Source organism: Protomyctophum bolini, assembly GCF_963924005.1.
Source record: "Protomyctophum bolini genome assembly, chromosome: 7".
NCBI classification, from domain to species: Eukaryota; Metazoa; Chordata; class Actinopteri; order Myctophiformes; family Myctophidae; genus Protomyctophum; species Protomyctophum bolini.
The window spans coordinates 33,640,644-33,667,899 of NC_137868.1; the positions used below are offsets into that span (position 1 = coordinate 33,640,644).

The 27,256-nt window shown below is 44.8% G+C and overlaps 1 protein-coding gene across 2 annotated transcripts in view; it reads right to left on the bottom strand.

Annotated features, from left to right (window-relative positions):
* vps13b (vacuolar protein sorting 13 homolog B) overlaps positions 1–27,256 on the bottom strand; it is a 445,793-nt gene that overhangs the window by 197,075 nt on the left and 221,462 nt on the right. Inside the window, exons 25-31 of one of the 2 annotated variants that reach the window (XM_080768430.1) lie at positions 25,392–25,595; positions 14,578–14,752; positions 12,190–12,304; positions 5,650–5,791; positions 3,922–4,194; positions 3,105–3,264; positions 2,549–2,657 (exon numbers count right to left, since the gene is read on the bottom strand). In XM_080768430.1, the coding sequence (XP_080624556.1) occupies positions 2,549–2,657; positions 3,105–3,264; positions 3,922–4,194; positions 5,650–5,791; positions 12,190–12,304; positions 14,578–14,752; positions 25,392–25,595 (1,178 nt within the window). Of the gene's footprint in view, positions 1–2,548; positions 2,658–3,104; positions 3,265–3,921; positions 4,195–5,649; positions 5,792–6,912; positions 6,980–12,189; positions 12,305–14,577; positions 14,753–25,391; positions 25,596–27,256 lie in introns of both variants that reach the window. The other variant, XM_080768431.1, reaches the window with a different exon arrangement.

Sequence of the window (27,256 nt, forward strand, 5' to 3'; positions counted from 1 at the left end):
GAAGCGAAAAATGAACATAGAGGGCGGTTAAGGATAATTCCTGGGTTTCAGGGAGCTAAGTGGTGATTTTGTGCTTCTGTGTTTTGGGAGCGGTGTGTGTGTGTGTGTGTGTGTGTGTGTGTGTGTGTGTGTGTGTGTGTGTGTGTGCATGCGTGTGTGCGTGCGTGGCATGCATGCATGTGTCCCTGCTTGTGCACGTGCATGCGCACTGTATGTCCATGCCTTATTACTTGTGCGTGTAAGTGCGTGCCCATACGCCCATATGTCTGTGATTGAATGTGCACGTTTGTTTGTGTGAACATGTATATGATTATGCACATACTGCGCATGCCTGAGTTGACTACATGTCTATGTATGTGCATACATGCATATACTTAGGTCAGGGTGGGGCCTCCTGCCAGGCCTGTCTATGAGATGTGGGCACCTTTGTCACAGAGCCACCAATCCAACAACCAGAGTGTATGAACATTACAACCCAATGTGGGGTGAAATTGCATGGCGGGTCATGCTGGTTTTTAGGGTCAATGTCTGAGAAAAACTTGGGAAGGTATTTTTCTGTGCCCACAAGATCATCATCCATCATCTGACATGATAACAGCATGGCAAACATGTCAGCAGAATACAATTAGGCACCATTTCCATGGAAACTGTGGGGTTCCACTCCATTAACTCGCATCAAAACAAACAACAAACATCTCGGCATGGTACACCGACTGTACAAAATCATGTTCCATTCAGACGAAAAACAAAAATCCCCCCACGAGGTCCTGGAAAACAGTAGCTATGGTTACTGATCAGTAACATCCTTGCTCCAGACATCAAAAGAGAAAATGAAAGGCTGTGCGATGGGGATAGTTGTGGTCCTCTGGAAGAGATTTGGGCAATGCTGTGCAGAGCACAGTATTTCTCCTCCGTCTTGCCTTGATGGTTATGGACTGTCAAGACAGGTCTACAGGCATGGACCCCCCTCTGCCTCGCTGTTGCATGCAATCTCTCTCACGCTGACACTTCCACCGACTGAAGGGCGCAATGAAGACAGGAGTGGCCTTTCCTCTCTCTCTTTTTTCCCATTTACCTTTCTTTTTCTTTTTTTTTTACCCCTCTCCCTCCACTCCGGTTCCACTGTCAGTTCACATCTCACCAGCAGCTGCACAAAGCATTAGGCACCACTTTTATCTCCCTCATTACATGTGTTTGCCAGCTCCTTCTCTGCCCATGCACGCACACACACGCACGCACGCACGCACACACGCACGCACACGCACACACACACACACACGCACACACACACACACACACACACACGCACACGCACGCACACGTACCGTACACGTACACGCACACACACACACGCACACGCACACACACACACACACACGGTTGAGCTGCGGTTTTGAGGCAGCTATGACACAATCCAGATTCCCTTAGCCGCCTATAGCGGGGGAAATGTGTTTTGTGCAGAGAGAGCTATTTCCCTCAGATGTCCAGCATCTCCCTGGCGCTGGGCTTTGATCCACATGGCACAGGGGGCTTGTATCAACAGTCTTGTGTTTCAGTCGGAGGGCCTGACGGACCCCCGAGGTGTCACTCACAGCACGCCGTCATCTCCAGGAGAGTCTGACCACGCCGCGGCGCCCTCAGTCAGTGCACGCCGCAGCGTCCCGGGGGACGGCGGACATCATGGACACATGCGGACACGTGAGCTGATGTCATACTTATGGTTTGTGTGCATACAGGGACACACACGCACGTACAACAACGTCAGCACACATACGCAAATAAAAGTATGCGTGAACACGTGCGTGCACACAGGGCCCTGTTAATTAACTAATGAACTTCGGCCAATTGGTGACCACTTGAAGGGATATTTCGCAATACAACACAATATTTGAATGATTGCAAACTTGAGGAAAATAATTTCTAATCTATTGTTTTTCGATGTGCACATTGTATAACTTTATTGAAATATCTAAAGAGCACAGGCCAGGTGTATGCATGGGCTCCCTGTCATTGTGAGACTACAGTTCTTGTCAATTGACAGCCTTGCGATGATAGCTGCATTTGTTTTTATGTGGACAGAGATTATTTTAAAAATGTGCTTGTGTAGACGGGAATATAATTAAATTTACGTGGAAAAGCACTTCATTCATGTGCATGTGGACATAGCCTGAGTTTGCAAAGGCACTTAATACAGTATGTGTAGGAGAGAAGAGGTGAGAAGTGTAAAATAGAGGGAGGGAGAAGAGAAGAGATAAATGGTCCTTATTTTACATCATCTCGTTGAGGAGGAGGTAAAAGTTTGAGTGCCAAGAAATAGACACAGAGAATGGGTGTATTCTGCAGAACACACAGATATGACCAAGAAATCAAGAACATTCGACACCTTGTAAGATACAGTATGAACCTCCCTGGGTTTGAATCCCACTCAACACAGAGTTTCATGCATTCCTGTCTATCTCCACTGTGCTACCCAGTGAAATACTGGGTGTTAATATAACTCTAAAAGCCCTTTTATACACTCTAAAATCAGAGCATTAGTCAGACTTACTGGTAGATGTCTTTACGCAGAACGATGCGGGTCAGGGGGTTGTCGGCCTGAGGGGCCATGCTGAGGGAACCCAGTTTCAGCACCAGGGTGTCCTCCTTGTTCACCGTATCTGCAGGAAAACACACACGCGCGCACACGCACACGCACACACACACACACACACAAACAATGAACACACGCTTACCACCATGACTCATCACGGGCAGAAGACACAACAAAGCGTCACACATGACATTTAGACAATAAGTTATTTCATACGTATTGAGAGTGGATGTAGCGGTGGTGGTGGTGGTGGGGTCATCCAGAACCTCAGCTATTTATCTTATAAAACGTCTCTGCATACTAATGCAAGAGCCATGCTTTGTCTGGGAAGCTTAGAGGGCCACGGCGAGGTCCTCTATGGAAGCACCACAAGCATAATGAACCCAAAACACAGTGTCATATCACTGTTGAAATGGAAACATGTCGAGTTGTATTCATGGGAGCTCGTCTGTGTGTGTGTGTGTGTGTGTGTGTGTGTGTGTGTGTGTGTGTGTGTGTGTGTGCCTCCTCTAACCTGATGCAGCGTGTTTGTCCAGAAGTGCTCTGGGGCAGAACACTCGGATCACACTGGTATTGATGTAGATGAGCGGCAAACAGCGAGAGGTCAACGTGTGGCTCCTCATTGGCTGGCCTGCTGATTTCCCTCTCTCTCTGTAGCGCCGTGGCAATGTAGCCTACAACAACATAACACAATAATACAATGTAGCCTACAACAACATAACACAATAATACAATGTAGCCTACAACAACATAACACAATAATACAATGTAGCCTACAACAACATAACACAATAATACAATGTAGCCTACAACAACATAACACAATGATAACCATAGACTCTCTCTCTCTGCAGCGCTGTGGCAATGTAGCCTACAACAACATAACACAATGATAACCATAGACTCTCTCTCTGTAGCGCCAATACAGCAATTTCACTTACCCAAAATTAAGTAGCAGTATCATAAGATAGAAAACAATACACATAATACACAGGGATTGTGACATAAAAAAAAAAGTTTTTGTAATTTTTCCTATTTTTTGTTTTAGGTTTTCTGAGCTCAATTGCACCCAAAAAAATCTGAACTTTTAACATTCAGTAGATTTTCTGTGGTCTGGAGTTTTCTGGCTCAATCCTTCTGCTTCAGATACAACAGATACAAAACATATTTGGATGAAAAAGGGTAGAGCATCCCTGCTGCCAGAAACAGCACTTATCGTTATCAATAATACTGTAAACTTAAAAAAACTAATACTGGTATATTTATTTAATCACTACCTCCTCACTGTGCTCACCGCACGTTAGCATTATATAATCAAACTAAAACTGTACCTCGAACACGCCCACTACGGTGGCCAGTAAGGGACAGGAGAGGACCACATCAAACGGCTGCGCTGTCAGGAGGATCTCACGAAGGAACTGTGGTGAGCCGTCTGCCAGCGGGTCGGCTGCAGCCCGCTGGCCACCGGGGGCAGTGCTGCCACGCACAGGCCGCTCGGGCCGCGTGGTGAGCTTGTGGCGGACGTTCTTGGTGACCGCCTGTGTGTATGTGATGGAGAGGAAGCCGTGCTGCTGGTGCGCACCTTCCAGGACCTTGGCTGCCGTCTGGCCGGTGGTAAGAGGGGACAAAACACACTGTGGCAAGCTAGCAATAACAGGACACACTCAGGACTTTTAGAACAAAAGCTACAACAACCACTGCACCTGTATATTGTTTGTAATGATGCAGCCCTCATTGCTACAATGCCCAGGTTAATATTGAACCTTTTGTCTAAGTATGGGTTGTAGTTTCTAGGTTGAGGATATAAAGCCTTGTCCTGGAATGTTTGCCTAAACATATCCAAGACTTTCTCTACTTAACTACTTCAAGTCAGTTTACGGACTTGAATTAAGGCCTAAAGGCTTTTGTGACATGAACAGACAAACTCAATTCATGTCAGCCATATTGGACTGGTCATATAAGACCTGTTGATGACCAGCTTATACTGCAGGAAAGCGGACTTGAAGCCCAAGACAAGACTTAACCTCAACCCAGGAAACAAGCTCTCAATAATGCTATGTCCATTATTAGTTATACAAATCTAACAGAGCAAGCCAAGCTGAAGCTACTAGTGCAAAATGGATGGAAAAACAGTAGATTTACTCATAGTCTTATGTTCTAAATTAGACTGGAGCAGTAACTCAGTCTCCTTTTATGGGAAACATAACTTCTTATAATAACAGTGAGTGATTGTAGCTATGATCCTCCGAGGCTGAATTAGAGAGCATGTTTCTGATTTATCAGAAGGACCAGATCTCCAATCTAATGACTGATTTGCAAACTTAATTACAGCGCGGGATTTATTCAAATAGGCAATAAGCAAAGAAAACAAACTCCAACCAGAGCATGATTAAAAGATTTTTTCTAAGAAGTGGGCAGGAGGCCTGCTTAAAACATCAATCACAACCCCTAGGTTAAGTCTGCAAGAACTTCCATTAACAGTGGAACTGGTATCCATTTCATAATGAATACAATTTTAAGATGCCAGAATAGCCACATCATTTAAACGTATAAAAATCATAGACTCAAAGTCAGGGGATTAGTACGGTAGCTGTATATAAACAAGCTCGTTACCAAGTGATCATGGTTATTGTCAGCATGGCTATTCTATGTAATGATCTATGAATATGAACAGATGGGTGGATTACGTTTCACTGAGTTAAGTGCAACCCTCAGGGCCTATAAGTGCTCGTTAGGCCATACAGTATCTACAGTATAGAGGTATTTTTCATCACAAACAATCTGTGGCTGATTTTCCTATTAAGCCAAGTAGCTGTTATGATGACTACTGCATAATATATAACGCTCAATAGAAATAGCTTAAAACGAGCACTAAAAATTCCATAAGAAACATCAAAGCAATGGCTCGTACTGAAAACAGAGAAGGTCCCTGAGGGGCACTCTGAAGCAGCGAGGGGCTTTTATTTTTCTTCCAGACCACTGTTGAGGGAACCTAAGCAGAGTTAACATTAAAGACGGAGGGAAAAAAAAACATAGAAGAAGCAGCACTGGATTCTTACAGGAGGGAAAAAGCCAGAGAAGTGACTGAGAGAGTCCTGCTTGCTGACGGGTCGAAGCAGCACAGTGCGTCTGTTCAGCTTGTCAGTGCAAGAGAGGACCACTCCTCCACAGCTGCCTGCGCTCCGCACACCCTCCTCTGGGCTGGGGGGGTGAGGAGCAGAGAGAGAGGGAGGAGAAAGACACAGGGACAGAAAAAGAGAGGGTGAGAGGGGGGGTATTTAGAAGTGGGGCAAATGGAGTTGGAGATAGCAGAGAGACAGATAGTGAAAGGTGAAGAATGAAAAGAATAAGAGAGTGTTGAAAAACAATCACAGGAGAGAGAACACAAAGGAAAAGAGGAAAAAATAAATAAAAGCCATAAGCCAGGAACTGAACGATGATTTTGACGAGACAAATTACCAGATAACTAATTAAAACCAATAGATTTATACAGAATGAGCCAGCTGGAACGATGAAGAAAGGTCTTGTACTATTTTCAAGCATGCCAAGGCAACAATAAAAATACCCAAGCAACTGCTAGAGAGAGTTATTCTGGGTCAATTATAAGCAAAGACCTGGACACGAACCATTTTAGATGAAAAACACAGAATTTAGTGCAGTATACTGTATCTTTTTTTAGTATAATTTTTAATATAATTTAGTGTTATATTAATAAATTAGAGAATAGTATACAAGGGGCCAGGCTGAGATTGTTTATGCATGTTTTCTCATTTTGTCATAAGAAAGTCATACACTATAAACTAACTCTGCTCTCTCAATAACAGCTGCAGGACATCCATATTGTAAAACTTAGCCTCCGCAGTAAGACAACGGTACAAGGCCGTTGATGATGTCATCATCCAGAGACCGGGAATCTGTGTCACAAAGTCTTCCCCCTCTAACACACAGAAGAACAACCACTGTCACCCGATTTCAATGGCTAGATTAATCAGCCAATCAGAGCTACAGGACAGACAGGGGAGAGAGTATACTCATTATTTAGTTAAAATTTAGTATATACTGAATTTCTCCACAATAATATTTAAATATAATTGCATGTGTCTGAAATTAATGCAATTGCTTCCCAGTTCATTCTCATGTCTCCCCGTCTGTCCAGCATGAACAGAGATGATGGACCTAGGTTAGGAGCAGCAGAATGGCGGAGGTATACACAGTAAAAGTCCCCAGGTATAATTTAACACTTGTTCACTCTCAAGTGTTAAATGAATGCCATGGACGTGACCGTGTACGGGAGGGCGAGGGCTGCCTGGCAGAGGCCTCACCACGGCGGTCTCCTTGCACTGCATGACGATTCCTTCATAGAGGCCACAGTGCCAGCCCTGCCCTGGTCTGCGGAGACACACAAGGCCCAACTCAGCTCAGAGCACTTGTACGGTTAGCACTAGGGGCTAAATACACATTTTCGGTTCGAAATCAACACTAAAATTTACTTGGGTAAATAACTAAATCGACGACATTTGCTTGAATGTTATTGTCCTCCATGTGAACACCTGTGGATCAGACACAAAAATACATCAACACCACAAACACACACACACTAAATCTTCGCCATACAACACTAAATCCAAGAATGTGTCCTTGTGCATACAGTAAAGTGTGTGTGTGTGTGTGTGTGTGTGTGTGTGTGTGTGTGTGTGTGTGTGTGTGTGTGTGTGTGTGTGTGTGTGTGTGTGTGTGTGTGCGTGCGTGCGTCCGTGCGACACCACGCCTGTATGTACAGTACTGTACTGTACATGCCAAAGACAGATATGCGCACACATAAACATGAATACATTCATTAGGGGCTGGGCAGGCCTGCTGCTGGTCCCTCATGTTTTTCACTCTATTCTTCTTCTCATGAATAGTGTGTACATTGGGGATTAGTGGAATGAGAACATAAGCGCCCCACCTGAAGAGGAGGGCTGAGGGCGGCCCAAACAGGCCAACATCCTGTTATCCACTGCACAGTTCGTTCTTTTTTTAGCCGATGGGTTCCCAGATTGCAAGTTTCATAACTTTTATACACTGTAAACGTGTGCAAATGATGAAGTTGATCACTCAGAATTACTCAATAAAAACTAAATGAGTCAACAAAAATTGCAACACAGCATCGACTTTTTAACCACAAAATCTGACCATATAACCACTTTCACCCTGGTGTCCATATTGCATGTCACATTTAAAAAAAAATAACATTGTGAGTTTGCGATCGACCACAGCATTATAAAATAGGGCTTAAGACTTAAGTGGTTAATGGTAATATTCAATTGTTAAATTAAATTCTTGGAGGTTTAGTGTGCAAGACTGAATGTTTTTAACTAAAAAGCTGAATTTTTGACATAATGAATTCTGTTCTCATGCATTACATTGTTCTGTCTTAAAACATCTGGTTTTTGCACACCGACATTACAGAGTCATCAATCTTCATTTAAAAATATGTTTCCACCTTGTCCAGATTATGTCTGTGAAATTTCAGAATTGTGTCTAAAAGTTTATTTTTCTGATCTGATCTATTTGAATTCTGCCTTTATGAAACACATTTTCCTCATTTATTTGCAAACTCAACCTGTTCATGATCAGCCTGTGGTATCAAAGGTTGTGAGTTCAAACCTAGAGTGGTGCAAATACGAATCATGAACTCCCTTGAGTCCCTTCTCTTTTTTTCCTTCCTCTTCTCCTTGATCGTCTTCCTCCAAACTTGTCAATTTGGGGCTCCGTGGTTAGCAGTGGTTGACTTGCATCACAGTAAGAAGGTGGAACCCCACTTGGTCCTTTCTGTTGTCTTCCTCTTCTCTATCGTCTTCCTCGTCTTGTTTTCACCACCTCTGCTCCTTACTCTTTTCCTCCACTTTTGCATAATTGTATCCTGTTTCTTCCGCTGCTTTCCCTCCATCGCTTCTCCTCTCCGTTTAATGCCAAACAATTAATTTCTGCAGATATTTGCCAACATTTCAGTAGACTTCATGAATTGTATACAAAATATTTGTCATACTTGTATCCCTCTTCCTATTTTCATACCGTTTCCAAAGAGACACGGTGAATTAGTAGTGAGAGTTGTTGCCTAAAGGTGCCAAATATTGTTGATGCCTTAATTTGTAATAAAAAATCAACCTTGTTGTGAATAACAATTGTGTATAACTGGTAACAGTTTGAGCAGTAAGAAGGTTCAGGGGCTTTCGCATGGTGTTTTCTTTTCACCTCTTCATCTTCTTCCCTTCCATCTTCTCCACTTAATCCTCTTCTTCTGTCCTCCTCTTCATCTTCACTATGCTCTTCTTCTCCTTGCACGGCCCCACGGTCTCATTGCTGCTTGCAGCTATAATTATGGTTGTTTCAGGTTGCCAAAACATGCACAACACATTTATGGCACAACTTTTCACTCCAGGGAAATGATTCAACAACATCTGCCTTGATTCCTTCAGACAAAGCATCCAATGCAAACGCCGCTCACACCCCTCCACCCCCAAAACTCCCCACCAGGACACCAGGAGTTCACTGAGGAGGGGGGTCTATGAGTGTTTCTGACTGCTGTATGTGCGTGCACGTGTGAATGTGCGAGACGATGCAATCCATGTGTCATTATCCATTGTGTGTGTGTGTGTGTGTGTGTGTGTGTGTGTGTGTGTGTGTGTGTGTGTGTGTTTGCATTGTGTACTGTACACTACAATATAAGGTGTGTTCAATGCATGAGCATTATATGTGAGCTTGATGAATGTGTGTGTGTGTTTGCATGGCATATAGGGTGTGTATAATATGTGTGAGTGTGTTTGTGTGGGTGACCATGTGTGCACGTATGGATAACAATCTCTTTGTACCCTCCCCTCTCAGCCGTCCAACACGTCCTGTGAGTGACTAATAGATGTGGACCCCCCACCACTGTGCGTCTCTTCTCTCCATCCCTCCATCTCTCACTCTCTCAGTCATTTGCAATGCAGCTGGAACACATCAGCTTCAATTTGTGTGAGCTGCTCCTTGGAGTAAATGACGGTGAACTGTCACCAGCCATCCTCTGGCGGGAGTGTGTGTGTGTGTGTGTGTGTGTGTGTGTGTGTGTGTGTGGGAGGGGAGGGGTCCTCAACATTGCTCAAGAATGCAAGAAGCTCCGATTGCCAGGGAAGCCTTCGGTTTAAACCCGAGGAGAAGGACTTCACCCTAAACCCAAGGAGAAGGACTTCTTCAACCTTCTACAACATCCCACCCGAATGGAACCTCCAACCTTCCAGGTTTAACGCCTGTTAAACAACACCCCAAATTCCTCAACCCGCCTCCCCTTGCGCGAGAGGTAAACTTCTAGTGCAAGTTTAATGCCCCACCCTCCTGTTTCTCCGCTGCCCTGGGGGTCTCCCTCCCTCTCTGGTGATTCTTTCCCTCTCATCTCTGTCCCTGATCCATTCTTCCTCATCCTCTACCTAGCTTGATAACTATCCAAGGACAGGACTTTCTGCTCACCTCCGTGCATGTGTTCGACTGCCCTGACTCTGCCTGCATTCTCCAGCAGTGACATACATACAGTACGGCCAAAATGAGACAAGAGTTAGTTTTCCTTCCCTCTGTCAAGTGTGATTTAGTCTGACCTCCTGCACACATAACCTGGGCTGGGTGGTGAAATACCTAACCATTATCTGTTCAAAATGATTCATATGGACTCCAACCCCAGTGGGCTCTCTTATATGTCTCGATGATACAGATTAGTATGGGCTTGACGCCCAGAGGTCTTCCACTGTGTCCTAAACAGCCCTGACTATAACCTGGCTTGGATGACGGAGCGCCGTTGCCTGCCAGAAACCCTGGTCCATTAAAGGGTGTGTGTGTTAAGGCTATCTTGTTAAATGCACATTAAACTGAAAATAACCAAAGAAACATGAACATTGATAACATTATCTACTTAAGGAGGCGCTGAAGTCTCGTAAAGAGATTAAGATTGGCTCCTATTCTCAGGGCTGATTGCATGCACACCTGTACACAACACTTACTGTGTAGTATGAGATAATGACCCAGCCCAAGTACTGTAGCCTTCTTACCACAGACAGTGTTCTGGCTGGGGTGATAGAGCACATGTACTGTAGCACTTTGGCCCAGCAGAACATAAATCAATTAAGTACTTAGAAAGACAGGGAGGTCCACTAGCCTCCCTCTAGACAGTCAGGAACCAAGCCAAAACGCATCCCCTCTCTCTCGGCCTGACCTGATCTGATGTGTGCACAATCTGGCTGGGCTGATTTGGAAGGCCCATCAGAATATATATATATTAGCATATCAACAGTGATAAAGTGCCGACTCCTGATAATGGTGTTCAATATGGGAACAGGGCCCAGCAACATACGGTAGACCTCCCATTAACTGGCTGGCTAGAACTGGTATATCATCCACTGAAAGACAGGCACACAATGGAATGCACATATGCAGGCACAAACACAAACACATACACACACACACACACACACACACACACACACATGTGCGCGCTCGCACGCATGCACGGATGCACGCACGCACGCAATCGCATGCACGCGCACAGTCGCACACACACACACACACACACACACACACACACACACACACACACACACACACACACACACACACACACACACAAACACACACACACACACACACACACCTGTAGACACACAAATAAACAAACACACACGTTCACATCCTGGCCCGCAAACTGCAATACTTTGGCACGTCGGGTCTCAGTTCTATTATCTCCTCAGACAGGGTGAGTTGCCTCCTGCTAAGTGGTCTCTTCCCAGCAGAACAGCCCCACAGGCACGTACACTCACTGTGATTCCATCACAGAGGTATGTGATCTGATCAGGACAACAAGTTACTTGGAAAATTGGAAATGGGACCATTTAATCACCAATGGGAAGAACGTTTTAGGGAGGCAGGAGAAAACCATTAATCCTTCAGTTCCAATGTGCTACAGTATGTGCTTCTAGAAATTTCACAACCCAGAGCTAAATCTACATTAAAGATGACCAGAATGGCCACGGAAGCCAGCTCAAACAACGTTTCCGTGCCTCAATTCAGACACGCCAGAGCTACTGACTGTCTTGCCTTCTAATTGACTGACTGCTATACCAACAGACTACTGACTGACCACTGACTGGCTGACCACTGGCTACATGGCTGACTGACCTCCTCCATTATGCTATGAGTCAGTGGTCATCTGGAAGCCAGTCAACTGGTCTGTCCATCTGTCTGTCTGCATGCGGTCCCCACCGCGACAGCTGGCCGGGAGACAATGATACTAAGGTGATAATCTGATAAATTACCCACAAGGGTAAGTGTTAGGACAGGGCGTTAGTGGTGCTGGTGGCGTATGCGTACATGTGTGTGTGTGTGTGTGTGTGTGTGTGTGTGTGTGTGTGCGTGTGTGTGTGTGTGTGTGTGTGTGTGTGTGTATCCATGAATTTGACCCATGTGTGTGGAGCAAGAGTGAAATAGAAAGAGAGAGAGAGAGAGAGAGAGAGAGAGAGAGAGAGAGAGAGGGGGGAGGAAAGATGTTCTGTGTATACTGTATGTGGGTGAGCACTTGTCACTCTCTACTGTACCTGCACCTGTAGTGATCAATGTTGAAGCTGCCAACTTTACATTTGATCTTAGTGTAGACATCCTGCACATCCACTGATGCACTCAGGTCCTCCAGTTCACCAATCACATAGAATTCTGTGAAACGCACAAATGATAGGAAGTTAAAGCACATTCAAACAATAATCCATTCCTTACATACTGTAAGTCTACAGTACATTCACATTTTGGAGGTTTATGTGGAAAATAGAGACAACATTGAAACGTAGAAAAAGTGCTCCTCTTAGCACAGGTCTCCACCAGGGCAGGTACAGTAGGTTATTGTGGGCCTGCAAAATATAAAAAAATCTGACAGTCTTGATCACAATGTGTACCGATTTGCGTGATGTTTGTACAACACTTTTTGGAGTAATACATTTTAAATCGGCCTCCTGGTGGCGCTAAAACAGACAATGTATTATTATTATTATTATTATTAATAATAATCTCGGCCACGCAGGGTGCAAAACATAGTCTCGGCCATGCCTTTCGCCCTGGCAGAGACAATTACGTGCAAATTAGCACACCAACTGTAGTGTCACATCACAGGTGTAAAAAAGTGGGTGAAATTAGGTTTTGAGTTAGTTCGTTTTTGTTGTTTTCAGAAATAAAAAAGAAAAGAAAAGAGGGGGGCAAGTAGAGCAAGGAGAAAACAGAAAACAAATCAAAGAGTAGTTCAGTAATATTTCAATCCTTTTTCTTAGATTGCACTGCAAATGTGTGGAGCGTGTCTGTGTCTTTCATGGGCGAGGCTCTACATTATAGATAACCTAGTCCAGGCCGTTCTGTTGGTCCTAATCCCAGTGCTCTGGTCAGTTCCTATACAGTAATCCCACATGTGTTCATGATGAAGCTTGTTCAACGTTAGCCATGTTTTCTTCCTCTCCATGTTAATGAATGTAGCCATTCTGATGGTGGTGAGGAAGTCCACAAAACTCTAATAAACGGGGGGTCTTGAGTTTACTTCTTGTATGGAAACTTAAAGGTGCTTGTTGACTCCCTTTAAGCCTCATAGCAGGACTTTTTGAAGCAAGCATATATTAGCGCTTAACTGTTGTTCCTTTCTCATTGTTTCCACTGAGAGAGCCCATGGAATCAAAGCTTAGCTTTTTGTACTGATTATGCCCTGTGGTGATTCTGAGAAATATACAGTGGCTGCCGGTGTTGTGTTAATAAAGGCGTTTTTCTGCTTTATTGTGGATACGGTGTGGAAACAACTCTCCCAGTTGTTAGAAACCCATCTTCTCCTAACATGGTGCTGTTTATTGATGCATGGAATTGCTAAACTCACCCTGAAGAAGCACAGGAAATCCTTAGTCTAATATCATTTATCTTAAAAAAGGGAAATTGCCTTTAACGGTGCATGTGAAGACACATGCTTATATTCCTATCCAATCTTCCAAAGACATAATATCAATGCCTTTGGCAATACCTGTTTTTCTGATTTCCTTTTTCAATTAAAATACATCACGGTGGATATAGTCTGCAGTCATATCTGTCTTATCTCAAAGACATCAATTGTGCGGTGCTTAACGTCTAATATCTCATGTAAATGCCATCGTCTGAATATACAGTATTGCATGTGCGAGACTGTTCGAAATCATATGCAATTACTTAATGTGTTGCATGCGGTGAATGCAGTGGTAAATTCACCTCGCAACTCAGATGGCACATATTAAAGCCCAAATCCAACGTAATGCCTATTTAGGATATTTCTAAGTCAAACCATCTCTGTGAGGTCCGCCCAAACGTTCCCTTTTCCACTATTAAAGAACTTAAGCTGTGCGATCTGGTTGGCAGATGCTAAATATTACAGCCGGCAATTAAAGGTAAATCTAGCTTTTCATCACCCCAGTAAATCTGAGGGGAGAAGAGGCAGCCTGCTTGGGATTCATCACCCACTTATTTATTTGTCTTTTTTCCACCCACCCACCCTTCTTTTCCCCTCTGTCCGCTGTTGCTGTTCTTTGAGTGTCAGAGTGGGTCCATTGAGGGAGGAAACACAGGGGGCCTGATCTCTCCAAATGTTGATACGGTCCAAGGTTTAGAGGTGGGGCTCTCAAATTATCTAATAAGAAAGAATGTCAAATCTTTGGAGAGCTTCCAGAACTTTTGGACTACTGGCGACAAGTCTGACTGAGATAAAATACCATTACCGAATTATTTTGTCATATTTAAACTTCAGGGTTCATTTTAGAGAATTAAAATAATACTGATAAAATAAGCAAATTATGTTTAACTTGTGCCTGCAGTCTAATTAAACACAGTGGAATGAAGAAAGAAAGTCTTTACTGACAATTTATTCAAGAGTGACAGAGGCGGAAGCAATGGATTTCTATTAGAATTGAAATACTACTAAAAGCATCAAATACCTGTCATTTTGGCAGCAGGGTCAGGGGCAAACAGTTTGACGGTGACCTTGGGTAACATCCACTGCATCCACAGGCTGACCTTCCCACTGGTGAAACCTCCGATGGTGCTGGTCTTCTGCTCCAGAGTCACAGTGTCTGAGAACGGGCCGTCATCCCCAGCAGGAACAGAGTCTCCCTGCAGAACCGAGCAGCACAGGACAGTATGGGTTGGACTGGTCTACAGAGACCAGGGAGATGTCTAGTCTCCCTGCAGAACTGAGCAGCACAGGACAGTATGGGTTGGACTGGTCTACAGAGACCAGGGAGATGTCTAGTCTCCCTGCAGAACCGAGCAGCACAGGACAGTATGGGTTGGACTGGTCTACAGAGACCAGGGAGATGTCCAGTCTCCCTGCAGAACCAAGCAGCACAGGACAGTATGGGTTGGACTGGTCTACAGTACAGAGACCAGGGAGATGTCTAGTCTCCCTGCAGAACCGAGCAGCACAGGACAGTATGGGTTGGACTGGTCTACAGTACAGAGACCAGGGAGATGTCTAGTCTCCCTGCAGAACCGAGCAGCACAGGACAGTATGGGTTGGACTGGTCTACAGAGACCAGGGAGATGTCTAGTCTCCCTGCAGAACCGAGCAGCACAGGACAGTATGGGTTGGACTGGTCTACAGTACAGAGACCAGGGAGATGTCTAGTCTCCCTGCAGAACCGAGTAGCACAGGACAGTATGGGTTGGACTGGTCTACAGAGACCAGGGAGATGTCTAGTCTCCCTGCAGAACCGAGCAGCACAGGACAGTATGGGTCGGACTGGTGTACAGAGACCAGGGAGATGTCCAGTCTCCCTGCAGAACCAGGACTGGTGTACAGAGACCAGGGAGGTGTCTAGTCAGTCACACAATAGAAGTAATGACATAACCTTAGTTGAAAGACAGAAAAAGACAATGCAAAGGACAGAGAGTAAAGTGCATTAACGATTTACACCCGGTTTACACCCTACTCCTACGGTATATAGTTTTTATTTTATTTAACCTTTATTTAACAAGGCAAGACAGACAAACATAGTCTTATTTCCCTCTATGCCAAATCTCTTTGGCGAAAATAGCCAATCTACAAGATCACAACAGTGATGCACTATGAATATAGCCTCGCGTATCGATACTAATCACTGCGTGGATATTAGTCTCGTCCCTCTCAGTGTTTGATTGTTTTCTGCAATGTCCCAGTCCATATTTGCATACTGGGCCCTGGTTGGTTATGGCCTGGTTCCAAACGAATCTGGTTGGCTCATCACCATTTCGGCCGCGAAGTCCTCCCACAATTGAGAGGGGCCAGACTTAATCTGCCTGGGGCAATATGCATTGCAACGGCAGATGAAGGCTGGCTGGCTATGCAAGGCTACTATGAATACAGGTGTGCCTTTATTTTGAATTGCCCATCGGTGTGCCTTGAGCAGACACGGTTGAAAAGCACTGGTGTAGACTGTAGACAACGACATGACTCCTCTGATACACATGGAATCAACAGCCACTTCTTTTCACCTGACAGTGAGGGGTTCCACCACCAAAACATGCATAATAAGGCTGTCACGATTCTCGATACGAATCGAAATTGAATTGAAATTGACGAAAATGACGCACCGTCAGAGAGAGAGAGAGAGAGAGAGAGAGAGAGAGAGAGAGGAGTTGACAGAAGTGAGAGAACGAGACCGCTGTTGCGTTTCACCATGGCCAGTGCTGTTGTAGACAGCGACGACGATGATACACGGAAATAAGTGTGGAAAAGAAGACGAGTGCCGTATCCCAAAGGCAACACGTCAAATATGGGCCAGCATCTTAGCAGACATCACAAAGAAATCGTTCTGTCCAACGACGATGGTACAAAGACAACAACACAGCCAACTATATTCTAGATTCTTATAGAGAAAAGCTCTCAGCTAATTCGCCCCGTGCAAAACAATTGGAGTTGCGGTCTGCATAGCTGCAGACATGCGACCACTTTCAATGGTGGAAAACGCTGGCTTTCAATATTTAATGAGAGTTGCAGAACAGCAGAACCACGTTACAAAATGCCATGCAGGTCGCATATGACCACGTGTGTGTTGCCTGGCATGTATGATAAAGTGAGGGCACAAATCACTGAAGGGCTGAGCCATGCAGATCAAATTGCACTAACTTTCTTTTACTTACTTAGAGCATAACAAGAATGTTACAAGTCATCTCATCTTAAAGAAACATTTAAAAAATGTTAGGGCATAAAACCCAAAGTTGTTAAACCTTTTATTATTCTCATTCTGATTTGTTATTTATAGAAAATAAATGTGACTTATTGGGAAACAAGTGTTTTTCTTTACAAACCAAGATATTGGCCTAAATTATAATGAATATAGCCCCCAATGCTGAAAAAGGAGGTTTTTAAAAAATAGATTGAAAAAATTGAATCGAACATCGAAGCAAATCGTGAGCTTCAAATCGAAAATTGAATTGAATCGTGGACTAGGCGAATCGTGATAGCGAATCGAACATCGAATCGAATCGTGAGCTGCAAATCGAAAATTGAATTGAATCGTGGACTAGGCGAATCGTGACAGCCCTAATGCATAATACTATCTCTCCCAGCACTGTGTCCTGACCAACCAGTAGTGCAGCATTACAGTCAACCTCATACACGCAAACACACATGCATGACCAAGCTGGAAGCGCCATGGAGGAATCAAACCTAGTCTCCGTTCTATGCCAAAAATATTGAAAGATTAGTTCTGTACAGTTCCGTTATAATAGGACCTTGTGCTGTGCCTTGTCCTTTTGTTTACAGGAGTTGACCACATCACAGAGCGTAGCTAAAGAGAGCCGATAGGAGACAGTATTGTCTGTTAAGGCCCGTGAAACCACACCGCCAACCAAAATGAGGAACAACATATTATGAAGGAGGACAAACAGCATTTAACTTGAAATGCCCCGCTGTCTTTCCTCATGTGCATACTGTTTAATTGTCTGTCCGTGTGTCTGTGTACATGTCAGGATCTTTTGCATGCATGTGCGCGTGCGTGTGTGTGTGTGTACACAGTAAGTGTGCACCCTGGTGTACTGTACAGTATAAAGCGTGTTTGGATGCATGTCCCATGTGCGTGTAGCCATAACAAAAGCATCAGCAAGCCTGAGAGCCTTTTGGTCTTGGATGACATCAGTGTCTGGTGAACAGAACCCGGCTCAGAGCACAGGCGTGCGCGTGCAGTGTGGTGGTGGGTGGGGGTTTGGGGGGGGGGGGGGGGGTTCACTGTGTGGAACTGTCACTGGTGTTAACCCCAAAGCTAAGCCACCAGCACCCACACGGCCTGCTTTCACTCACACAGGCCACGACACACATGCACGGTGCAGCCTGGGAGGGGAACGGAAGGGAAGAGAGGAAGGAGGAGAGAGGAGAGCAGGATGCGGCCGAGGCTGCTGCCTTCAGAGAGCTCTCAGCTCATTACTGGGGTTTGGCAGAGCACAGGGAGGATGACAGCATTGGGGACATATTTTTCTCTTCTTCTTCTTTAACCGAATCTATGCCAAGAACACGGGACCTCGTTCTTCTCTCCACGACCTGCTTGTGCACAAAACGAGGGAACTCGTCTTTCTTTAATTTAATCCAGCAATTAAAATATATATATTTTTTCTTTTCTGCTTTTACTCACACGTTACTCACATACGGATCCGACGTGCACGCTCGCTTATTTGTACTTTTTCTGTTCCAAATGAGACAATGGGGTCTTTAGGATCTTATAAAACCTGAAAACAAGCTAAGCTAACGCTGATGCTACCGCTGGGCGCTGCTGCTCCTCCGTGACCAATAATAACAATAACAACAGCTGTATGGGGGATAAACCACGTGGTTAGTCAGGGAGCCTTTCTCCTTCTTTGGGTTTTCACGCATTCTTCTGGCATTGGCGCCATGTTCTGGCCTGGGGTGGTAGCACGGATTGTGTTAAAGAAATATATTTCTCTCCTTCCCTCCCTTTATTCCTCCTTCCTCTCTTTCTGGGGGATGTGTTTTCCGAACGTGTATCTGTTAGGCTGACTCAGGGAGTGTAGAAACATGCAAACAAACAATATGGCAATTTGCAGCTGCAGCATTGACCATAATTATGCACATCTTGTTCCTCCTTCATACTCAGGGGTGGAAGCCCCACCCCTTTGAGTATGACGCAAGACTAAAATGGCCGGCATGTGAATATGCTCATAATGATTTTTATGTTTTATTTCCCCCACCACACTTTTTCCACAGCTTCTCCTCTCCATAATGACAGATTGTGTCATGCTTATCAAGCCTGGCTGTGTGGTTGGTGAGGAGGTTATCAACCATCTCAATTAGGAACCCCACTGCTGCTGGGCTGATTGCACCGACTTAAGAGGAACCAGATGAGGACACTGTGTCCCTGTTGTCTGCTATGTGTGTGTGAGTGTGAGCGATTGTGAGTGTGAGCGCGCGCATGTGTGCGTGCGTGCGTGCACGCACATGTATGTGGGGGGCACGCTAATTTGCAAATTGAATTTAATCGCGTATTTGAGGGTGGTTGACTACGGATCTCGATAACAACGGACGACAACAGTATAAACACATTAAGGATTATGGCGATTCAGAAATAGATTCCCCATAATATGGGGGGAACCTCTGGAAAGTCTGATGAGAAGCATGTGCTCCCGGGAAGAACGAGGCAGAGAGTGAGGCGAAGGAGAAACCCAGAAGACCTCCGTAGCCATAAATATACTAGATAAACACTCTCTGTCAAGGCAATCATAATGATTACCTGCAATACTGTAGGTATGAACATAACCTGGACGAGCCTCAGAGAAACGTAGGGCTGAAAGAGGTACTTTGGCGCACCATAAAGCATCTCACAATTACATATAAATACAACACATACAAGCTGTCACGTCCATCAAGATGATGAACGTAAAACACGATAGGTATGAACGTAAACGCCCACAGAGTAACTGTCCTGAATCACATCCTTCAATTGCCATTTCAGTCCAATCAACTGTCTAACAGTGTCATTACCTGTTGCCAAGGAACCAAACAGTAGGTCCACAGTGTGTCTGCAAGAATGTGTGTGTGTGTGTGTGTGTGTGTGTGTGTGTGTGTGTGTGTGTGTGTGTGTGTGTGTGTGTGTGTGTGTGTGTGCATGAGTGTGTGTGTACTGTACGTGCGTGTGCGTGTGTAATAGTGGTCAGTAACATGAGCCTAGGGGTAATGGTGTTGAACACTACCCAGTCTGAATGAGAGACATCCTAGTGTCAACTGCCATTTGGGGACTAATTATTGTTGAGCTGGAGTCATAACACAGCACAGTGTGTGTGTGTGTGTGTGTGTGTGTGTGTGTGTGTGTGTGTGTGTGTGTGTGTGGTTAGGACTGTGTTTAGTTCAGTTCTGGCCAGTCAGTAGGATTAGTGCCTTTAATGTCATGTGTAGAAACAGGAGCCAGCCGCTGCTGTGTGGGGAGTTGCTGGACCACAGTGTACTGTAGCGTGGTTCTACTGTTGCCTTGGACGTTCTCGCTGAATTTATAGTCTGTCGCACGATGGAGCCGCTCGCCCAAAATGACAAATCTACAGGCTTGCGATGTGACGCGACAGCTTGTAGATCTGTGATTTTTGACACCTCCTATACATCGTCCTACAACGATGTATTAGCATCTCCCCCCAAAGAGGGGGAAAAGTACTAACCCATTAACACTCTTAATGCCCAGCGTCATTTGGAACCATTAAATCAATGCACCCAGCGATTTACAGCTTCAGAACACATTTCAAGGTGGTACGGCGCCATCTTGGATAATGCTAGATATAATAGCATTATAGCATACATAAAAGACCCTTTAGAGGATCGGCAACAAATTAGTTCGATTACTTCTAACGTGACTAGCGACGGGACCGCGATGGGCCGTCAAAAACCCTATCTTTCGTTAGAATTGGAATCATTGATTTAGATTAAGAATTAATCACGTTTTAAGATTTTTGAACCCATCCATTAAAATGGAGGGGGAACACTTTGGATGACGTCCCAACCGGAAATTACATTGAATGTTGCTCAATAGACGCTCCCAGGCTGGTGCGCTACGTTGACTAGCGACTGGACGCGACTAGCGACTGGACAGCGGTGGGCCGTCTAACACATGATCTTTTATCACTGTTGCGCAACATCGAGGATTGCGCAACCAGCGCTCCTAGGCTGTGGAGCGATGCGACCAGTTTTGATATCATTAATCTCCGTCGTTTTAATCAATCTCCGTCTTGGGCAATAGACCGTACTAAGTACCAGGACGGAGAACTCCGTCTGGGGCCCTTAAAACTATCATTGTCTTTTTTAAATAAATGTATGACACAATTATGGTAGCCCCGAGGCAAGTATTAGACACAGAGGCAAGACAGGGCTAATTCGTTTTTTTTCTATAAAACAGTGGCCGATGAAATCGCAGGAAAAATCTGATCTCAACGGCCGTTTGTGACGAAAGTAGACAAACCTGATCAAAGCAGTTAAACGGCTACCTTGGAGGTATATACTGAAACGTTTAATCAATGCTCAGCTAAATCAAACAGTGTGACTATCAAAGTTAAATTAAATTGATTTTTATAGCGTATACATAATTATAAAGTCCCAACAGCTTAGTATACAATCTATCTATCCACAGACTCCTCCTACTTCTGTCAAGGTGAGGCCTTGAGGCGCCAGATGGTGCAGGCTGCTGTTGGCTTGAGGTGGGCTCTGCCACGTTCCTGAGCTGCCACTGGGGCCCCCGGCGTCTCTCTCACTCACTCTCACACACACACACAAACACACCTACGTGTGCGCACGCACACGCACGCGCACACACGCGCACACGCACACACACGCACACACACACACACACACACACACACACACACACACACACACACACACACGGAGTTATTTTCCCACACCTCCACAGGCCAAGTTGTAAAGTATACAGTTTAATTCCTGGGCCGAGGCGCTGTAAACTGGCTGAGGAGCCACGTTTATTTTCTCTGCAGAGTTTGTCTTCGCTCATCAGAGAGACCCAAACACTGGGAGAGCCTAGGACGGCAGGCTGGGAAGTGTCAGGGGGGGTGGGAGAAAGAGAGAGAGAGAGAGAGAGAGAGAGAGAGAGAGAGAGAGAGAGAGAGAGAGAGAGAGATATGAAAAGGATGGGAGAGAACAAAGGGAAGATAGAGGAGGTGGTGAGGAAGGGGTGGAGCATAGCATGGAGGGATAGCAGGTGGGAGACAGGAGAAAAGGGAACTATAAGTCATGGGATGCAAGAGGAATTTACAAACAGAAGCAGGGAAGAATGGAGAAAGGCTGAGAGAGAGGGGATAGAGGGAGAGAGTAACACAACGAGGAAGAAAAGGATGAAAAAAGGAAGAGAGGAAGAGATCTAGGAAGAAAGTGATGCATGGAAACAAAAGTTTTTTTCTTAAATAGTACAAAGTCTATGGATGGAGGGATAAGGAGAGAGGAGTGATACACTGAGGTAGAGTGTGTGTTTGAGGCGGGATGAGTTGGGGCCGGAGAGGTCCGCGGTAGACAGGAGGAGGGGGTGGGGAAGGTTAGGGAGAGCTAAAACCTTGCCATGGGGGGGCGTGTGTGTGTGTGTGTGTGTGTGTGTGTGTGTGTGTGTGTGTGTGTGTGTGTGTGTGTGTGTGTGTGTGTGTGTGTGTGTGTGTGTGTGTGTGTGTGTGTGTGTGTGTGTGTGTGTGTGGGGGGGGGGGGGGGGTGTTGGTGGAGTTAGCTGTCTGGACTGGAGGCATAGGGGTGAGGAGGGGTTGAAGGGGAGACCACTGCCCCTGCAGACTTATCAAAACAGCTCCTGCATTCTTGCTCAATCAGCCGGTCTCCCGGAGGACTAAACACTTCTACCAGTGTTTGCACTTAGGTAAACAGTGACAAGTGGGCTGTCAGGAGACTCGGTGGCCTGCTTACAGAGGCACTACACCTCAAGACCTCCCCTGCCATACTGGACTAATACACAGTCAAATATGCACTGATAATTTACCCATAGAGGTTCATTTTTGCACTCTCAGAGTTAATCTGTTACTCCAGATTTCACTGTGTGCCACTTCTAGGAGTGCACACAAAGGACGGAAGTGAACACACACACAAACGCACAGAGTTAATTCATGTAATGGTAGTAAGATGACGACATATGGTTGTTGAGTTGATAGAAAACTACAGAGAAAACTACCGTAGCTTCCACTACTCCACACCCCCCAGTGCTGCTACGGTTATTTGCTGCTGTTCCTTTTACAGAATGCTTGGAGTGTCAGTGGGTCTTGCCTGTACTTTTTGCCGTATTTGTTTTTTCTTGTTCTTTTTGTTTCTTTTTTTATTATAATATTTACAAAGAATGAATTTAATGAATTTAATATTTAAGAGCCTTCTCATTAGAATTATCAAGCCAGCATTTACATCTGCGGTTTCTGTTGGGCAATGTCGCCTATTGTTCTGTTCTGAGTGGTTAGAACAGGGGTGAGGGATGGATTGGTCACACCCACTGCCAGAGTGCCAGAAGTGTGTGTGTGTGTGTGTGTGTGTGTGTGTGTGTGTGTGTTTTTAGAAGGCTTTTTCTCAGCTTCTTGATTTCAGGTTTAATATTCAAATTAGTACTTTGCCTGACATATGACACATCATTTGAGAGTTTACATTCTGTACTTTCAGAATCTACAAAGAGCTGAAAAGTAACCAAGTGGCACTAAGCGCTGTATTCGGTCACATATGGTTCTGCTGCTTGCTGATGCAGTCTTGTGTACATGATACTGCACCAACACTTCCCTGCTTCTACCCGAGTGAGTGACAAATTAAATCTTCTTGATTCGTCATCCATATCACACCCAAATGCATATACCACACACACACACACACACACACACACACACACACACACACACACACACACACACACACACACACACACACACACACACACACACACACACACACACACACACACACACACACACACACACACACACACACACACACACACAGGCCTCTGGAGGTCAAAGGGCCCTAATCTTCCATGGACCCGTGGCTAGCTGCTGCTACTAGATGAGGGCGGGGGATGAAAGTGCCACAGTGCCTCAGCTTGGGATAAACACCACGCAGAAAAGGGGAGGAAAAATAACATCAGCCCTCTTGTTGTTCCTCCCTAAACACTCCAGACTGTAAGTTTTCCACTGGCATTCACACAACCGCACGGCACGCAGCCCTGTGCGCTTACCTCCTCCCCGGGTCAAATCTGATATTTTATCTGACTGAAAAATGTAAATACAGGTTATTGTTTTCTCCAAATTAAGGAGCAGGTTTATACTCAATCAAGCTCCAGCTTATACCAATCAAATGGTGATCAGGCTATACTGTATCTGGACTATCTGTTATGATGAAGAATTAAAACAACGACACACGAAGCCTGACAGAGTTTTCCAGCTCTGAAAAAAGAGGCTACCCAAATAAAGCAGAATATATGCTTTTCTTTGGACATGAGACATGTGTTAGCACTAACACTCAAAACGAAAAACAATATTTGCTCTTAAAATCATAAATCAGCAGTGGGGAACATGTATACAACAAAGGCTTAACCCATTCTGACCTGAGATCAGATTCATACGAGGTTTCCACGGGACACACACTGGTCTGATTAACCCATTCTGACCTGAGATCAGATTCTAAAAATGTCAGTCGTTCTTCGAATTTTTCAAAAATAGCAGACCTACAAGCTCGTATCGCGCCACTCGGTGGCGCGATATGAGCTTGTAGATCTGCTATTTTTCAATAGGTAAAGCATAACATGATGCTAACACCAAAATGGGTGCCCGGTCAGAATGGGTTAAACAACATGTGTTGCTGTATGACTCACAGTACCTTGGGTTAAAATGAGATACTTTATCCACAGCGTTGCAGTATGACGGGCGTTGGTTTGGCTTATTGTTACTGTCTGTGCTCTCATTTGAAACAAACAAATAACGTAACATGAAGGCGCCAAATCCCAACAGAGTGGGATCTATCGGACAATGACGGCAAACACTAGACGGAGCGGATATGTGTGATAAACTAAATAAAAAGTAAGCAAAACCAAGCCGTAGTCATGAGGAGAGAAAAACAAATGAATGACTCAAAGAACCAATTAACGAACCACTAAACAAACTAAATGAACAATGAATAAATAAAAGAGGCTGCTACAGTACGTGTGATTGAATACGCAAGTCCAGAAATAACTCTTCCGTCAGAAAAAGCCAACAAATAACTGAATGAACAAAGGAACAAACCACTAAAACAAAATACAGAAGGAATGAATAAAAGCAATGAAAAAAAGCGATACAAGGCGTTCCAGGCGTCCATACAAAATGCTATCTTGTGCCACCACCTAAATCCTTAAAACACCTCCGCTACCCATTGCATTATGCATAGGTGTGGTTTGGGCGTTACGCAACTTAAACCAATCAGTGTGCCAGGTGCCATTCCCTTTAAGAGATCTATTATCCATAATCCATATATATGGAATAAATGCGTAAATGCGTAATTCACGGAAAATGTTTATTACTTGCGGATAAAGAATGGCACACGATCGAGCCCTGTGTGTATATATTTATAGCAACATATAGACAGCAGGTATATTGTTATATAGTTTATATACCGGTATATAAACTGTACTGTGTGTGCGTGCATGCGTGCGTGCATGTTTGTGCGTGTGTGTGCACGTGCGTGAGTGTGTGTGTTTGTGCGTGTCTGTGCGTGCGTGCGTGTCTGTGCGTGCGTGCGTGTGTGTGTGCACGTGCGTGCGTGTCTGACCTCGGTGGGGGAGCCAAACTCAGCGGAGGGGCTGCAGGTGCTGGTGTCCGGGGGGACTGTGCCTGCACTGCTGCGCACCGGGGACGACGGAGCGGCGCCAGCAGGGGGTTCTGGGATACTGGAGGTCTGACGGAGGATGCCGCGCTTCTGGAGCCGCGCCCACGTAGACGTCCAACTGAGGAAGAGCTCATACAGCAGCTGCACCTGCAGGGGGAGAGAGAGAGAGAGAGAGAGATAGATAGAGAGAGACAGATTTTTGTGAACGCTGAAAAGTATGTTGAAATAATTAGGAACGGGGTGCTCATGATTCTCGCCAAAGTTTCAAGATTTGCTATGAGGAAACATCTGAGGAGGAACTGACATTTTTGTGTGAGGCTACATCTGGTTGAAATCTTGCATGCATCAATCCTTTGTCTTGGTTGGACTGCATACATCAAAATATGTACTAAATTATATATACTATGTGTATATATATATATATATATATATATATATATATATATATGTATATATATACACACACACACACACACACACACACACACACACATTATATACACACGCTACATCTCACACCTACATTGGACCGACATTCGACAAACATACAGTATCATCATGTCAGGGGCTCCCCGTCAGAGTACCTGATTGTTCAAAACAATCCTCTCTTGAATACTTTACTTGTCAACCATAGTCAATCAGGATGGATTATGAAAAATGAAACGTTTGGTTTAATGACTATAGCCTAGAGATACTGTGTACTGGTTTGCTTTGGCATCCAGGGAGTGTGCATGCACACTTTCACATCGATTGGGCCAACGGTCCCAGAGATTAGCTGCTCACAGAAAGACGGACACACACACACACACACACACACACACACACACGCATGCACGGATGGACGGACAGACAGGGTGCAAAACATAGTCTCTGCCATCGGCCTGGCTGCCCCCGCTGCCACCCTTAGATCTCCATATATGGAGCTGACCTGGTCTGACATTCCATATGTTGATCTGACCTCATCAAACCCTGTACACTCAAGACAAGACACGCTCCATATGGCCAGTACAGAATTCATTCCATGTGTTGATCTGACCCCCCACACCAGCGCTCGCCCAGCAGTCTGCCGTCACTATGGTATTATACTTTAATTAAATCACTGTCATACATAAGAAAACCTGGAGACTTTGAACCTCCCAGTAGAACTTCCAAATTCCCTGGAAAATGTCCCCTGCTTTAATTGCTTTGGCAAGTCAAGTCCGAATGCTAATGTGAGGTCATTTTCACGTTTGATATTCTCTCAATTGACGAAAGCTGTCATCAGATTTACTGTACTTGTCCAGTTCTACCCTCATTGGAAATAAACCACGGTTCCTTATCAACAGATGACATCAGTTTTTGCTCTTTTCTAGCATTTTTCACAGTGCTCCCTCGCCACCATTGATTTAATTGTTTCATTGTCTGACCACACCTCATGCACTACATTAATCTATCATAAAAAGAAGAAACCCCACAAAGAATTGAACGTTTTCTCATATTCCAAGAATGAAGGTGGCTAGTAGTAAAGTTTGAGTTTGCTTCAAACTTTGCTACTACCCCTACTCCTGCTAGCGGCTCCATATTGCTACTTACACTTGGAAATTGGCCAAAAGGATGGCGTCAGAGGAAACGCCATCGGGGGCACCAATGTAAACAGCTTTCATCTTGGAAGTCTCCTATTAGATTAAGAGATATTGAGTTGCCTGGCAGCACAGCCAATTAGTGCAAAGGTAATAGAGTCTTCTTTCAGCTACAGCAATTCCCATCAGTGGTGGCGGATCATTTGTTTCCATCTGCTTCTGTTCTTTGCATCTTCCTCGGTCACTCCA